We start from the raw sequence: 17,593 nt of genomic DNA, 5'->3' as shown, positions 1-17,593 counted from the left end.
GTCTAAGCGACAGTCCATCATGTTCCATGAAAATAATGGTACTGTGGAAAAAATTGCACGGTAAAAATGAATATTTCAATTTTCAATTCAAGGTTCTACTTTTTAACACGCTTTTATAAGCTTCTCCTGTATGTATGTATGTATGTATGTATGTATGTATGTATGTATGTATGTATGTATGTATGTATGTATGTATGTATGTATGTATGTAACGGAATCTTTCAGCGTAATTTTTACCAATTTCCAGCAGCATCCGATTTGCGTCAAACTGTCCACACCAGAGAACAGCAACGGGTTTTGCGCAGGTTTTACCCGAGTATGTCTCGAGTATTGCGTGGGTTTTACCCGAGTATGACCGTTAAAAAATGCATGTATGTACATATGTATGTATTTTGCGTGCAATTATTATTATTTTATGTAAGTGCGTATTTTAAATAATGAGGCTCAGAATTAAAACAAAACATATTTATTGATTATACTCTGTACATGAAATGTACAAGAGTATATTAGGTTTGCGGGAGCTGAAAAATGTAACAGGCAGAAGGAGGCGTGGCAGACCCCACAAAGTATATATATTCTTGATCAGCGTGACAAGACGAGTCGATCTAGCCCTGTCTGTCTGTCCGTCTGTCCGTCCGTATGAACACCTGGATCTCAGAGACTATAAGAGATAGAGACACCAAATTTTCCACAAAGATGCGTTATGTGTGTATTCTATACGAGTTTGTTTTATTTTTTTGATTTTCCCCCCCACTTCCCCCCTATGGGGGTTTTCCCGATTTTCCATTTGTATAATCGCCTATATCTGGGAGACTATAAGACTTAGGCACACCAAATTTTAGTCCAAGATGCCTTGTGTGAATACGCAGAAAATGTATATTTTGGAATTTCCCTCCCTCCCCCCTCTCCCCCGCAAATTCGATTTTCTCTAACTCCTGTAATTCTTGGAATTTCGAACTAAAATTTTGGAAATACCCCCAGTTGGTTATTATGTGTCCGTATGCCAAATTTAATTATGATAAGCCGATTTAACAAGAAGTTATAGCCATAAATATATTTGCTGATGCAGCGCTGCTCAAGCGCTGCCCGCGGCTGTTGTTGATGTTGCTGTTTGGTTGACTGCGAAAATGCTTACACAGACACGAATTGATGCGCATAGGCATACATACACACACACAGACGCAATTGCTATGTAAATGTGCAATTATACACCCTTTACGTGAGTTCGAATACCGAGAGAGGTAAAATCGATCAAATTTTTTTTTTTATTTTCTTAATTTTTTTATTTTCTATAATTATTGTAAACATATGTACAGAGTATTTCAAAGTCGGGACACCCGACTTTAGCTTTTTTACTTGTTTTCATATTATGATATGTAGCATGATTTTATTTCTTAAAAAAGGAACTCAAATATCTTAAAGTAAACAAATTAATATAAATTAAAATATCATAACTATTTTTATACCCTGTACCCAAAGGGTACAAGGGTATATTAGTTTTGTGCGAGTGCACATGGAACACACAGAAGGAGGCTTGGTAGACCCCACAAAGTATATATATTCTTGATCAGCATGACAAGCCGAGTCGATATAGCCATGTCCGTCTGTCCGTCTGACCGTCTGTCCGTCTGTCCGTCTGTCTGTCCGTCTGTCTGTCTGTATGAACGCAAGGATCTCCGAAAGTATAAGAGCTAGAATAACCAAACTTGGTATACAGATTCTCCTGAGACCGAGAAAGGACGAGTTTGTTCATTTTTTCTGATCCAACCCCCCACTCCCCCCCTATTACCAATTTTCTATAACTCCCGAAATTCTTGGAATTTTGAACTAAAATTTAGTAGTCACATTAGGTTAGTAATTATATATCCGTATACCAAGTTTCATTATTATAGAATGATCGAAAAGAAAGTTATAGCCATATAACCAGGCCCAATGCACACATACATACATACATATGTACAAGTACACAAACACGCATAAGGCATGATTCTGATGTAAATGTAAATGTATCTATGCATGCATGGAATATTTTATATTTAATTAGATAATATTTAGTTAATTAATTAAATTAATTTAGTTAATTAATTAAATTAAATGAATTAATTAATTAAATTACTTTTTTGTGGGGTGGTACAGGGTATTTAAGAGTTGAGCCTGCTCGACTTTAGCATTCCTTTCTTGTTATTTAAATAAAAAGGAAAGTATTTCTTTTCGCTAATAGGTTTGTTGGATTCAAGTGCACGTTCACGCGCCGATATCATTACTCGGTTGCCATGACTCGCGAATTAGTACTGAGGCGAATATTTCGGTCATGCAGGTACTATTGTAAATATAAAAACTTTCGTGTTTAATTTATTGAAAAACCCAGTAAACCGGTGTTATGGAAAATCAGCAGTGAAAGTTGATGCCCTCACTGGAGTTGCAGCACGGTTAGTCGGTGGATCTACATTACACCGTCTGCTAAAATTACGTGTACAAAAAGATGGAGTCATCGTCAATTTGCCAATTCTAACTGGTAACTGTTTAAGACTAATGCGTCAACTATGGCAACACGTAGCATTTCTTTTTATAGATGAAATTTCTATGGTTCCTTACGAGATGCTCTGTATGATTGACTCTCGTCTGCGACAATTGGAAAGGTCAAATGCTTGTTTTGGAGGGATAAACATTTTATTATTCGGTGATTTTTCAACAATACACATTTATGGCTGCTCTTCCACCTGGTTGAACTAAAACAAAATATGCGCCAACAAGGAGACACAACATTCATTGATGTACTGAACGCCTTGAGGATTGGAGAATTGACATCTCAGCATCTTACAATAGTTCTAGAAACAGTTTCGACAGATGCTAACAATGAATTCTCAATTGATAACGCATTAAGAATCTGCACAACGAATGATCACGTAGCTAAGCATAGTGAAAAAGTTCTTCAGTATTTTGAGAAAAAAGGGACAAATATTTTTACAATAAAAGCACAAGATCAACTTATTGATGCTACACGAAATTTAGGTGATAAGAATGTGGACTCTGTTATACCTAATGATATTAACAATACGGGTGGTCTTCCTAAAGTATTGAACATTTTCGTGGGAGCTAAAGTAATGTTGAGATCGAATATTGACATGGCAAAAGGTTTAGTAAATGGTAATACGGGTATTATCACTGAAATTATTTGGCCACATCTTCGTCGGGATCAAGTATATGATTCAGACATACCATCAGTCCGTATTGACTCTGGTCAAGATGGTATAGATCTAATTAATCCAATATCAATACAGTTTCCAGCAAAATATAGCTATGGTACCGCTGAAAGACGAATGCTGCCATTAATCCTGAGTTGGCATCCACCGTACACAAGGCTGTACGGTAGATCATGCAGTTATTTATCTGGGATCTCGATTGTTTGCTGCCGGTCAGGCTTATGTAGCTCCGAGTCGCGGAAGATCACTCAATGGTATTCGAATAGAAGAACTTGATTGCTCGAAGCTAACGGGAAAAGTTCCATGTAATAGTGATGCGTTAGATGAAATGGAAAGGTTATGTAAACATGAATGAAATGAATTTAGATTTATTGTCAAACATAAGACAAGGCTCTTCGTTTATATAAATGCTTTTGACATCTTTTTGAGACTAAAAATTAAGAAGATAAATTATAGTTTAAAAAACTAAAAAACACACTTAAATGGCAAACCGAACTAAAAAGTAGAAAATAATTTTTAAGTATCCAGAGCTTGTGTTACAGAAATAGAAAATTCCAACAATCAATTACGACTAATTAATTTGGAATAAGATTAAAATAAAAATTGAATTATTAATAAAATAATTCAATTATAGTAAAATAAAAGCGTGGGGTGCTTTATAGTAAATGTTAAATTATTTCAGTAGGAGCTGTTTATAATATTAAAGTCATAAAGTCATTGTGAAAATATAATAAATAGCACCTTTAAACTATAATTTATTCATATCCAAATCAAATATAAACAATGTAAACTTTACTGAAAACATATTCAATCAGTCATTTTATATACTCTGTACATAAAATCTGCAAGAGTATATTAGGTTTGCGGGAGCTGACAATTTAACAGACAGACCCCACAAAGTATATATATTCTTGATCAACATGACGAGACGAGTCGATCTAGCCCTGTCTGTCCGTCTGTCAGTCTGTTCGTTTGTCCGTATGAACACCTGGATTTCAGAGACTATAAGAGCTAGAGACACCAAATTTCGCACAAAGATGCCTTATGTGAATACGCAGAAAATGTGTATTTTGGAATTTCCCTCTCTCCCCCCTCTGCCCTGCAAATCGTAACTCCCGTAATTCTTGGAATTTCGAAGTCAAACTTGGCAAATACCTCCATTTAGTTATAAGTCCAAATGCTAAGATTCATCATGATAGGCCGATTTAACAGGAAGCTATAGCCATAAATGTACATAAGACCAAGTAGTGCCCGCAGCTGTTGTTGTTACTGCTTTGCTCGGGCACACGAGACATACACAGACACACACAAATACACACATGCACGCATAATTATTCTACACATATGTACAGAGTATTTCAAAGTTGGGATACCCGACTATAGCTTAACTACTTGTTTGTAAATATATTTTAAATATATTTCATTTTTATACTCTGTACATGAAATGTGGAAGAGTATATTAGGTTTGCGGGAGCTGAAAATGTAACAGGCAGAAGGAGGAGTGGCAGACTGACTGACTGACTCTGACTCTGTGCCTTGGAGGGCAGTACGAAGCGCCTACAGTGATGTCGCCATGGGTGGTGTTGTCGGAAATTTGGGCGCATTGCACCCAATCCTCTTGGATGGCCGGTAGGATCTCGAACTTGATGCTGCTGCGGATGAGGATGGCCGCCCCGCCGCGGGCCGAGCCGCTGGGGTGGTTGGCGGGGATGACTGCAAACATGATCACACAGACTCGAATAGACACGCATACACTCACACAGACGCAATTTCTATGTAAATGTGCAATTATACACCCTTTTCGTGAGTTCAAATACCGAGAGAGGTAAAATCGATCGAAGTTTTTTTAATTTTTATAATTATTCTAAGAATATGTACAGAGAATTTCAAAGTCGGGACACCCGACTGTAGCTTCCCTACATGTTTTAAATTGATTTATATAAAATGCAATTTAAATAAATATTTAGAGACCATCCCTAAAGTTGAAAAAGTAGTATTGCTGCTAATAAAAGCCGTTAATTTTGTTTGGTAAAGTTCAAATAAAGCGTTTTGCATTTTATTTCGCCCTCATATTAACATATTATATTAGATAACAATATTTTGCGGATGTCGAAGGATCCCAATATTCAATCACACGATTATGAACGAAGCACATAACAGGAAATGTTGTATAAACAGGCTGTGTGTTCTGCAGTATAAATATGTGTCTAAGACAACTTCTTAAATCGTTTATTTGGATTTATCCATCCTCTATGTATTTTTTCAAAGCGATTTGACAAAGTATGATCACATTCATGAACATGGAGCTGTACATGCTGAACCCCGTCTCCATCGACATGTCAAATAGTCCTGCAATTTGAAGGCGTCGTATTCGTTGGGGCTGTGTCTGCAAATTCCGCCCCAGCATTAGCACCGAAAACTCCAGCTGAAAATTGAATCAACATTGAAGATATTAATGCATTATAATGAAAAGTGAATATTCCAGATTGACGGCACAAGTAATAACAAGGATTTGAAAACGAAATTATAAACCTAAAATATTGCTGCATAAAGTTGATAATGAAAACAGTTCAGAATGTTAAAAGGACCCACCCCCTTATTGTATAATCGTCCTTTCTAGGACTTAGGAGAATGTAAATTGTAGCTAGTACACTTTTTGAAATCCTTGCGTTTATACAGGCGGACGGACATGGCTATAATTCAAGATGTAGTATGTACTGTGAAAACTCTCTCGGCCGGACACTCACGGTCGGCCAATTTTTGTCCGCCCGGGAGTATCCGTTTAAGGGGATACTTAAATACTTTATACACCGATCGAATGTTTTAAGAAAAAGTGTCCGCCGAAGAGAGTGTCCGGATAAAAGAGGTGTCCATTATGGGAGTTTACACTGTATACTTGTATACTTTGTGAGGTGTGTGTGTTACATACATTCGCACTAAACTAGTATCTTGTGAGTGTCCGGAATAAAAAGAGAAGTTCGCCCTAACTGGATAATTTTCATAATTGTTTATTTCCCCATCAAAAATATGACTCCCACTTGCTAGTCGAATTTTCCCAAACTACAATTCAGTAACAACCTGTTCCAGCAAAGGAATGCCTTAGTCTGGGCAGAACTTGTTTGTTTAAATGGATACTACTGATAGACGTCTGTACCTCTCCATTTTATAAACTTTTATTTCCATCATCACATATCCTTCCACTTAAGGTGAAAGGTATTTGAAGAAATGTAGCAAAGTAAATAAAACAAATACGAAGGTTAATTAAGAAAATAATTTGGGCTAATCATAATATAATAATCGAAAGCTCACCCGCCGGCTCAACACTGTACCCGGCGCACTTTTGTCCACCTCTGGTAGGTGGAGCCAGAACTGGACAAAGTGGTGCTCCAAATACTCCCAATGTCTGCGATTGATGTCGAAAATGAAAAAGCGCAGCATGATTTCGGCGAATGTTGAGATGCAGAGAAATACGTAGACGAAAAACTTGGACAGTTTAAAAGCACTCCCGTCACTGGCGTAGACCATCAAGCGAAAGAATATGGCAATTCCGGAGACATAGCTATTAAAGAGATCAATGAGCAGTTGCCATTGGAAACTTTGCACTATCACTTCCATTATGGCGGACAGACGCAGACAGCGCTGCCAGAGCCCGCACCAGGCCACCAATAGCTGACGCTCCCATATGACGTGGTAACTGAAACGTTTTTGTCGCAACGCCTGCGAATCCTGCACCAGCTCCTGCGCCTCCTGCCGCATCATTGCCAGCAAAGTGTTGGAACATGCAGCTGCCATATAGATACTGAAGTCGGCGCAGCTAATCATCAATTCCATAAGCAGTAAAAACAGCGCTGAAGTCACATAAAAGGGCGAGGGCTCGGCCACGCCCCGAGCTACACAGTGGATCGCACTTCCTTGTCCGAACAGCTGCAGTGCGAGCACCACAAAGCGAGCACTAATCAGGCTCATCATCCAGAGGCAGCGACGACGAAGAAGTGACATCTGAGTACAGTCCGCGTCCAAACGCTGCCAATAGCGTTCCAGTAGGCTCTGTAGGCCGTTAGCGATGAACTGTATCGGTCGCCGACGAAACCACGCCCCGAGCAACAGAAGCACTACCGCCAGCATCTTCGCCAGCGCCGTCACGTTGAAAACGATGGCAAACATGTCGAGCACCTCGCAGCGATAGAAGGTATCCACGAGCAGCGAAACCACGTACGGCATTACTACTAGGTAGGCCACGTCCAGAAGCAGGCAGTAGACCTGCGAACGCGAATGACGGAGTAGAAAGCGTTTCCGTTGTGCATCGTAGTATAGACTTCCTAGGCCAATGGCGCGATGAAATGTCAAATAGACACGCATCGACAAGTCCATTATCGACAAAGTGATTCGAGGCACTGAATCAAAGTCTTGTTGAGGTCCTTTTAAACCCAATTGTTATACCCTGTACCTGAAAGGTAGAAGAGTATATCAAGTTTGCGGGAAGTGAAAAACGTTAGGGAATGTTCCGTAACGCCGTTGTATAATCACCTATATCTCGGAGACTATAAGGCATAGAGCCATCAAATTTTAGTTCAAAAACGAAGTTTATTCCAAAATGTTCGTCCTTCCCCCACTCATCGCATTTAAAGATTTTCCATAGCTCCTGTAATTCTTCGAATTTTGAAATGCCAAGTTTCATAATTATAGTTCAATTTCAAAGGAAGTTACAGCCATAAATGTAAGCTCTGCCAAACTCTACCAGAAGCTGTTGTTGTCTATTCTGCATAAATGCTCACTCACAGCCACGTATAGACACAATTCCGATACAAATGTACAGATATACACCCTTTATGTGAGTTAAAATCCCGAAAAATCACTAATCAGGCTCAAAATTTGTTTTATATATATATCCTACACATAGGTACAGAGTATTTCAGAGTCGAGGCACCCTACTTTAGCTTTTCCACTCGTTTGATCATACATACATATCCCCAAGGGTCAAGGTGCATGCAAAGACAAAATAAGCAAAACTTCCATTAGAACGTATTCCGTGAGGAGTTAGGCGTTTAAATAAAATACATATTGTTAAAGCAAAGTATTTTGGTACCCTGTACACAGAGGGTATACTAATTCGATGCAAAATTATGCAACACCTTGAAGGAGGCGTGGCAAACCTGAAAAAAGTATTGTTTTATATTATTTTTTGTTTGTACAAATTCCGCTTCATCCATTTTATAGTCAGTCTGCATTTCGAAAATCGACCAAGAATACCAAGAAAGCTTTACCTGACGCAGCTGGCCTTCCGCCTCTAGATCACAAGCATCTCAGATCCTTAGTCTATGTAAAGAAATTATGCAGATAGTAAAAGCGGGGTTCAGAATATTTAATAAATTAGGTGCGCTTAATACCAGAAATATTTATATTCATAATTTCCTTTAATATTCAATTATATTATATTTAATATTCAATTATATAATAATGTCGAATGCTAGAGCTTCTAAACTACTTATACTCAGAACAATTCGAATAATGCAATTCCTTGGTAGGTCGAAACTCAACAGCCCCATTGCTAAATGGAGTGCAAATACAAAAATGTTAGTTCAAAAGATTTATAAAACGAAATTGAGTAACGATGCATAAAGATAAACAATTGGTTGTACGCGGTAACTGAGAACTGTAATTAATTTAGACGATAGCTTCCGACCTCCGAAGTTTATATTTATAAGTATAAACTTGTAATAGTACTTCCGCTTTTAAGTACTAGAAGAAATAAAAATGACGTTCCCAAAACAGCCATCTGATCAGCACATCGGGCTCCAAAATTGAAACATCATTTGGCGTACCAACCAACATCACAATCGCGCCTGTGGCTGCTATGAAAAAATATAAAAAAATTTCATTAGCAGATATAAGAAGCCTGTATTCAAAATTTCAGATTAGTTTGCAAAATGACTTCTTCGGATCTTTGCAAATAGCGATCGATCATAACTTCGTTACTCAACGAGGCTACCGACCTCTTGGGTGATCGAGTAATTATGTCGTACTCACGTAATCCTTCTCTGTACAGATGAGCACTGGTTGTGATGGGCCAGGAGTACATTATATTTTTGGCATTGTCGTAATTAAATAACTCCGTGAGCTTATATAAGCCTATATATAGGCTGGTATGTAAGCTGATACAGTAATTGATATATAAATTTATCTAAAATTGATTGATGGATTTATTTTGTTTGTTCTTATCAAAATACTTTTGTAGGTTTTTGTTGTTGTTGATGATAATGTCTTGCATGCCATAGATCACTTAACTTTACCTCTAACGTTTGAACTTATAGTAATAGAACGATAATTTATAAAGCATCATAACACTAAATAAACTAACCTTCTCTTCTTGAAGGCGTATAATAGAAAATAATCTAATTATCAGCATATTCGTAAATCACACATCTCACTAATCTTCGTTGTAGGCGGCTAAAAAGTATAATAAATACATATACACCTAGAGTATATATGTATGTTTGTTGTTTCGATTAAGCTGTACAACATAATATTTGTGTTCGAATTTAGCACATTTCACTACTAAAACAAGATAGAACGCTACAGTCGAGCAAGCCCGACAGTAAAATAGCCTGTACTCTCCACAAAAAAAGAAAAATTAAAAAAAAAAATTAAATTATTAAAAAAAATTAATGAATTAATTAATTAAATTAAATTAGAATATATGTTTATGTTTAGTTTTAACAGCATACATTTACATCACGTACCTATGCGTGTTTATATGCGTGTATGTATGCAGCACAAAGTTGAACCAAAGCAGCAACAACAACAACAGCTGCGGGCAGCGCTGCCGACAGAGGCAGCACATGAGCAGCGATTTTACTTATGGCTATAACTTTCTTCAGAATTGACCTATCATGATGAAATTTGGCACACGGACACATTAGTACTAACTGGATGTACCTACCAAAATTGATTTCAAAATTCCGAGAATTACGGAAGTTATAAGAAAAAACACGAATTGCGGGGGAGTGGGGGGGTGCATCGAAAAAAAACTCAAACTCGTACTTTCTCGGTCTTAGGAGAATATGGAAACCAAGTTTGGTTATTCTAGCTCTTATACTTTCTGAGATCCTTGCGTTCATACGGACAGACGGACAGACAGACGGACAGACGGACAGACGGACGGACGGACAAGGCTATATCGACTCGGCTTCTCATCCTGATCAAGAATATATATACTTTGTGGGGTCTGCCACGCCTCCTTCTTTGTGTTACATACATGCGCACAAAACTAGTATAGCCTTTCACCCTTTGGGTACAGGCTATAATTAGTAATTAACCCGTTACTACCCCTGCCACAGCTCTGCCAAACTATGCCACAATATGACTATTTTTATTTAGATCAGTAAGTAGCTCCACGTCTAAGTCATCGGCTTCTAGCAGATCATTGCATGCGTCACCGTTCAGTGAGTGTGGTATGCTTGTGGACAGCACCATGCCGCGGCCACTGCCCGATACGGAAGTACTAATGGAAATGTCATCGGGCGGCGAGTTGCGACGCCGTTCGCGTTCGCGCACAATATGTGGCGCCTCATTGAACTCATCCAGTTCGTCCATACCTGTCGGTGAAGATTTGTAAATTACAACGTGTCTGGTATTTCGATTTGTTTCGTCCAACTTACCAGCATATTTAGTGCCCGCCAGCAGCAAATATTGTCCCGAGCGGTTGGGCCATAGCAGGCCGGTCATCACGCAATACGCCAAGCAGTCGGCCGAGTTGGTAATACCCTGCAGTAGCTTGTAGCGCCACATGGGACTAACCTGCAGCGCTACAATCGCTACAATCGGTAAATATATGAACCAAACGAGACTTGAGGCGCCCAAATGCAGGAGAAAGTCGAGTTTCTTGCTGGAATGTTCGTACTTCATTGTGTTGCGTAATTCGTACAAGAACCACATCATAAAAGAGGTTCTGTAGAGAACAAGTCAAAATTTAATGCCAACTTCGTTTGTTGAAGGAAAGAGCTTACCGCAAAATTAAAACTATCCAGCCAGGCCAGGTTTGATACTCATCAATATCCGATACGATGTCTACTTCCGTCTGCAATTTCATTGAACATTACCAAAAATTAATAATTAACCAAGAAATTATATATTATTATATTAAATCTAAAGATGTGATGGTAAAGCGTATAGTTTAATGGTTTAATTTAATCCCCGAACATAACAGTTGGCCAAAATCATGTCTTATCTAAAGGAGTATACGTAATAGGTATTACTTTTGTTTAAAAACGATCTTAAGTGAATAAAAAATTGTTGTTTTCATATTTTTTTACCAAATTACAACAAGCATAAAAATACGCTCGTGTACTTTTATCTTTTTGACGAATTAAGGACATAGCTAGATATAATAGTTGAAAATCTCATTTTTTGTAGCTTATTGAAACATTACCGAAAAGTTGGAAATGTGTATCAACATAAATGAGTTATATATATTTTATATGTATATATTTATGTTGCAGTTTAAATTGCTTATTGGAAACGATTTTTAGCACCTTAAAGTGCAGTTGTATGTTGTTTATGGCATAGAAGGTTCATAAGACGAATTATACCAAATAATGACAATGGAGTACACCTAATTCTGTTTTTATACGGTTTTGATTTAACACGGTTTGAAAATGTAAAATCTTATATATGGTTACACGATTTTATCACATTTAGCACGATTAATTTTGCATATGATCAATGTCTTTTTTACATGGTTTTCTTTACACGACTTTTTTTGGAACCAATTTACCGTGTAAAAACAGAACTTGTATATGTATATAAAGAGTTGCTCATCCCTTATCTGTCGTTGGACTTACCCTATCCCATATGTACAGAAAGATGTGGAACGCACAGTATGGCACCCATATGGACATGAGTATGATCCAGCCAGTGCGGCTAATCTGCTGTCGCGTTACCGCCCAGCCCTTGGCCAACAGTAAAAGGATCAGCATGAACGTGGTGCGACTGAGGATGTCTAGCACATCGCCAGCGGCCTGCATGTTGGGTTCTCCCACTCCATTTGCGGCAAAGTGTATTAGATGCGCTGTGATCAGTGCCAGGCTGACAAACTCGCTGAGCAGACTGAGCGTAAAGAGCTTCGTCACGGGATGCTTTTGCAAACGCACCGCATAGATTTGCATAGGCAGCAGCACGATGTAGACAAGCAAGAAGATGAGGTACATTTCCAGCAGATTTTGCTGATCGTAGGAGTATTGAAAGGTGAGTGGATGCACTGCTGAATTATTTGGATGCCCGTTCACCAAATGTATGTCGTAGTGCAGGCGAGCAGAAAGCCGCCGCGAGCTACCATTGCGTCTGGGGAAGTTCTCATAGGCATGCCATTGACACGTGCTGCGATTGAGATAGCAGGCGGCCAGCGCCACGTACCAAAAACTGTAGATAGGACAGTTAGTACGAAATAAGCTGGCCGATAACATTTGTACTTACCGCGGCTGTGCCTCTAAGTTTATGACATATGTAAACTGATGTCCCGTTATGACATTAGCGGGCGCATCTTCATCGACGCATAGCTGTCCCTGCGGACAGGGCACACGACGTAGAAAGTCCCGTTTCCCCTGTCTATTGCAGTCGGCGTCGTATGCGATGTGCTGCAGTTTGGAGAACATCCGTGCACACGCATGCTCGTGACTGCGATAGGTGCGATTGCTATAGAAGTTTACAAAGGTGGCCTTGTCTAGCACAACCAGTGTGACGGGTGCAACAAACGCATCTTGCGACGTGATATTTCCATAAATGTAGCCGTACGTGTCTCGCAGTGGTGGCGGGTCGGCCTTCTGGAATCCGAACTTGTTTAGGAACTGGAAGAAGGTCGCCGTGTGGAATTCCCCAGATATGTGCGTTGCTGTGACTCCCACGTTTACGCCGCTGCGCCAAGCGAGCAACAAGAACAGCAGCAGCAGTGATGGCGACAATATGACTTTGGGCGGGCGGGTACGGTTGTAAGTATTACTGGAGGGGGTTGCTGGCGCTGCAGACATTCTGAGCGTTATCACTTCTGCTGTTGTTGATGTTTCGGATTCTCGTGCGTTCTGATAAGCTTCCGATGTCAGTGTCGTTGCTACTGCTGTCGTGGCATTGATGTTCTCTCGCATCCAAGGCGGTGCGCTTTTGTGCATTTCGATCAATTTGCTGGTCTAGGCTATTTTGACAAAGAGTATCGAATTCTCCACCTCTCACTGTTGGCTTAAATTGTTGCGAAGTTGTTTTTGTTTTTGTTGTGCCGCTTTACTGTAGGTGGCCAGCTTGTGGTTTTGGCACTGCTTTGCTTAGGTGAGTGTTTACTGCTGAGCTCACATTGTATACTTATGTGTTTACACTTGTGTTTCTGTTTAATTTATAGGAATAAACATCAGAATTGCAGGAAATATGCAATCCCCTTTTTTCTTTGCAAAAACAATGTAAAAGTGGTGATGGGAGGTCTGGCAAGGCATGCACAGGGCTGCAGACCCTCCTAGTGTTGGATAACTTTAGAAATGAATTCGTGAAATGGTTTTGACTAAAGTGGGTAACGGTCCGTTGTACAAAGTAAAAATTAACAGGGGATACTTAGCACACCTCCAACACCTCCGTCTTAATTAATTTTCCTCAAGGGATACTGGTCAGTGCTCTCATGATCCAATAAAAATAATAATCATGTAATCATCGTATGTGTACATATGTTCCTTCATATAAATAAGTTTGTATACGCCACATTATGAACATACATATATAGTTTAAGCCCTTTTTTAATAATTGCACAATTAATTGCACAATTTCTTATGAGCGGTTTAGGATTGGGAATATACCTATGTATCTATACATACATACATATATACATACATACTTCCATTTGATATTATTATGTGCAACAAAATTTTAATACATTTAAATTACTAGCTAGATTCAGACCAGTTTATTGCGCTATTGAGTAACACATCTGTTCCTTTTTCGACTATGTGGCAGCCTCAAACGATTTGTGTGCAGCGTTAGAAAATGTTCTTTTTAAAATCATTGGAACGTAACCGGTAGATGGAGCTTCGAAAAAATTGTGATGAAGGTCAGGATATGAAATAGTTTAAATCGATTTACAGAAATTGTGTAATGGGCTAAAATACCTTATGACGAATGTAAGACTTCAATTCACAAGATTTCTTGAATGCAATTTAAAGTCGGAAAAATAAAGCCTTTTTGCTGTGCTTGCTATTAGACGCGAACCTTTGGGGAATGGACGTTTCAAGTGTATGGAAAATAATTGTAAGTCATTAAGTTTAATCCCCACATGCAGATTTTTATACAATATCCTATAACTTCCTATATTTGTGCAAATATTTTCATGTTCATATTTAATTATTTCACAATTTTTCTTAGTTTTGCACGATTACTATTAAAAGTGTTTGAAGAAATATTGTAAAATATATTAAATGTGTTGTTATTTCGCTCAGAAATGGTTGCAAAAGGAAAATATTTTAATTTTATAATAATTTTCAATAGCAGTGAATATCTGATTTTTTTTGTATAGTATACATATATTTTGATTATGTATAGTATATATAGTAAAGTTATGTAATGAATTTTGATTTTCTTTTTATTTTTCATTGTCGTAAGTACTTGCATAAATCATAACTGAATTTTTGTATTGAATAAATTGAATTTACTTTAATCGCTTAAATAGAATAAACAAAAAATTAAATAGGTAAAACATTAAAAATTTATATGTATCCTCTTACCTTATTTATCTAGGTAAGTACTTATGCGATTGACATTATACCATTGCAACGTATATCTACAGTTGAAGATCTTGGAGTTATTTTTGATCCCAAATGGAATTTCAATCTTGACATCCCCAATATCGGTGTCAAAGCTAAGGGTGTTCTTGCTTTTATTAAACGATGGTCCAGAGAATTTAACGACCCCTACACCATCAATATACTTTACAGTTCCCTAGTACGATCAGTGCTAAAATACTGATCATGTGTTTGGTGTCTTTAGTATAAATTGCATCAGGATCACATTGGGTCGGTCCACAAACAATTTCTTCTTCTTGCTCTTAGTGGACTTAACTGGGATCCTAACTTGCGATTACCTTCCTACTTCAGTAGACTTCTCCATATTAACTTGCCTTCGTTAACTGACCGTAGATAGTTCATGGTGTTCTGTTCTTCCACAAATTAATTTTCGGACATGTTGATTCCTTTATGCTTTTAGGTCGTATTAATTTTTCTGTTCCTTCCAGGCTAACAAAGAAATTTTTGCCTCTTCTACTTAACAGATGCACTAGAAATTACGCCATGCGCAATCCTTTTCGAGTATTATGCTCTAATAAAATAAATTAACCGGACACTCCACTTGGCCGAACAAAAGTTGGTCGCCGCTGAGTGTCCGGCAAAGGGAGGTTTCACTGCACATACATAAGTGGAGACATACATATGTTTACGTACAGTTTCAACAGCATATAGTACATCTATAAATCATAATGAAACGTGGCATATATTATAGGGAATTACTTATTGCTGGCGAGGGGGGAAATTCCGAATTACAAATTTTCAAATTTTAAAAAGTATAAATATGTTTGGGCAATCATCGCCTACAAATAAATATGAGTCATTGAAAGTTACACTGTCGAAAAAAACCTTGCCGTACCAATTAATAGTGGTTAGGGCTCGTAGTACATCTATAAATCATGATGAAACGTGACATATATTATAGGGAATTACTTATTTCTGGCGAGGGGGGAAATTCCGAATTACAAATTTTCTTCGTATTCATAAAATAATAATAATAATAATAATAATAATAATAATAATAATAATAATAATAATAATAATAATAATAATAATAATAATAATAATAATAATAATAATAATAATAATAATAATAATAATAATAATAATAATAATAATAATAATAATAATAATAATAATAATAATTTGGTGTCTCTAGCTCTTATGGTCTCTCAGATCTAGGTGTCGGACTGACGGACAGGTCAAGATCGACTCGTCTTGTCATGCTGATCAAGAATATACATGTATACTTTTTGGGGTCTGCCACGCCTCGTTCTGCATATTACATTTTTCACCTCCCGCAAACGTAATATACTCTTGTACATTTCATGTACCGAGTATGAAAACTGAAACTTATTAAATAGTAATGATAAGTATATAGTATATGTAAGTATATCAGAGCTATGAATTTGCTTTAACACGTGCTCGCAAAAAAGTCACATACAGAAAAAGAAGGCTGAACCCACCTTTGTTTTGCATATATCACAGTTTTCTACGGCTTTCATATTTTCAGTACCATTGCCTCGAATTGAAATTATGCAAATTCATATGAAACATTAACATACATACATATATACACATTTTGCCATTTTCAATAGAACTTTTCGCCATAATGGACCGAATTATGTCTTAATATGCGATTATCGAACAATAAGGGTCATCAGCAAACTGATGGTTTGCACTGCTGGCTTACCCACATCCCCCATTTCTCCATTTCCCCACTTCCCCCATTTCCCGACTTCCCACAATCCGCAATATATTTCAATATATTTCAATGCGTTTAAGCGCGAAGAGTGATTTTTGCTACCCTTTCACGCATACACACACACACACACACACACACACGCACACACACACACACACACACATACACACATACATGCAACATCGGCAACTTCAAAGTGCATATGTGTAGTTGGGCATTAAAAACAGGCACATAATAACTCCCTTCGCCCCCCTATTCGCACCCACGGTTGAGAGATCCGAATGTATAATTCATGCCCATATGTATGTGTCGCGTCTGTTGCGGCCTCAGATCTCCCGGGAATTGTGGTTACCATTGATGCTGAGCCAAGGTGCAAAAAGAGCTTTTCCCGCTGACAATTCCTTTGAGTTTTGATTGTGTGTGAATGGGGCTGGCTGGGGGTTGTGGTTTTGCGCCTGCGAACCAAGTAAGGGGTTGCTTTCTGGAAGTGCGAAATTATTGCCGGCTGTGGTTTTTGCATAAAAATATGAATCCTCTTGTATTTGCATGTCTTGGAGAGCCATTGAAATGCAGATTTCCATTTCTATTGTGTTTTGATTTTTCAGCTTGGAATGGGATTGGGAATGTCTTAGATATGGTGTGACAGACAGCAGTCTATGCACGATTTACTTTCTCTTGATTTATTTTGTGCACACAGTTTTTTGTGGCTCTAATTTGCAATTTAGAAAACTAATCGAATTTGTATAAGTACGCAATGGTTAAGTTAGAATGAACACTTTTTAAATAGCAAGACCTTTGTTGCAACATTTTTTCAAACCAAAAAATTCTATGACTCTTCTACAGCAGAATTATTTCCAATATTTCTAATGCACGCTTACCTA

At 37.9% G+C, this 17,593-nt stretch overlaps 2 protein-coding genes across 2 annotated transcripts; both read right to left on the bottom strand.

Annotated features, from left to right (window-relative positions):
* Positions 1-5,442: 5,442 nt before the first annotated feature.
* Positions 5,443-7,574, bottom strand: LOC115624899 (putative gustatory receptor 58c). Its single transcript, XM_030519748.1, has 2 exons — positions 6,513-7,574; positions 5,443-5,628 (listed from the first exon to the last, which is right to left on the bottom strand). Exons 1-2 carry the CDS (start codon positions 7,572-7,574, stop codon positions 5,443-5,445), a joined length of 1,248 nt encoding a protein of 415 aa, XP_030375608.1.
* Positions 7,575-10,394: 2,820 nt separating this feature from the next.
* On the bottom strand, positions 10,395-13,784 carry LOC115624824. Its single transcript, XM_030519671.1, has 5 exons — positions 12,675-13,784; positions 12,044-12,620; positions 11,210-11,280; positions 10,862-11,151; positions 10,395-10,798 (listed from the first exon to the last, which is right to left on the bottom strand). Exons 1-5 carry the CDS (start codon positions 13,361-13,363, stop codon positions 10,551-10,553), a joined length of 1,875 nt encoding a protein of 624 aa, XP_030375531.1. The 5' UTR covers positions 13,364-13,784; the 3' UTR covers positions 10,395-10,550.
* Between the last annotated feature and the right edge of the window lie 3,809 nt (positions 13,785-17,593).

The sequence above is a fragment of the Scaptodrosophila lebanonensis genome, unplaced genomic scaffold (assembly GCF_003285725.1).
Source record: "Scaptodrosophila lebanonensis strain 11010-0011.00,11010-0021.00 unplaced genomic scaffold, SlebRS2 tig00000061-arrow-pilon, whole genome shotgun sequence".
Taxonomy (NCBI): Eukaryota; Metazoa; Arthropoda; class Insecta; order Diptera; family Drosophilidae; genus Scaptodrosophila; species Scaptodrosophila lebanonensis.
The sequence above is the reverse complement of the archived record's forward strand: the minus strand, read 5'-3'. Positions and strand labels throughout refer to the sequence as shown.

Excerpts from the sequence above, each read along its gene's own strand:
- LOC115624899 (XM_030519748.1), bottom strand. The coding sequence starts at position 7,574 with ATGGACTTGTCGATGCGTGTCTATTTGACATTTCATCGCGCCATTGGC. Across the intron at positions 5,629-6,512 it reads GTACAGTGTTGAGCCGGCGG|CTGGAGTTTTCGGTGCTAAT; the intron begins GTGAGCTTTCGA and ends TTCAATTTTCAG.
- LOC115624824 (XM_030519671.1), bottom strand. The coding sequence starts at position 13,363 with ATGCACAAAAGCGCACCGCCTTGGATGCGAGAGAACATCAATGCCACG. Across the intron at positions 12,621-12,674 it reads AACTTAGAGGCACAGCCGCG|TTTTTGGTACGTGGCGCTGG; the intron begins GTAAGTACAAAT and ends TCCTATCTACAG. Across the intron at positions 10,799-10,861 it reads GGCGGGCACTAAATATGCTG|GTATGGACGAACTGGATGAG; the intron begins GTAAGTTGGACG and ends CTTCACCGACAG.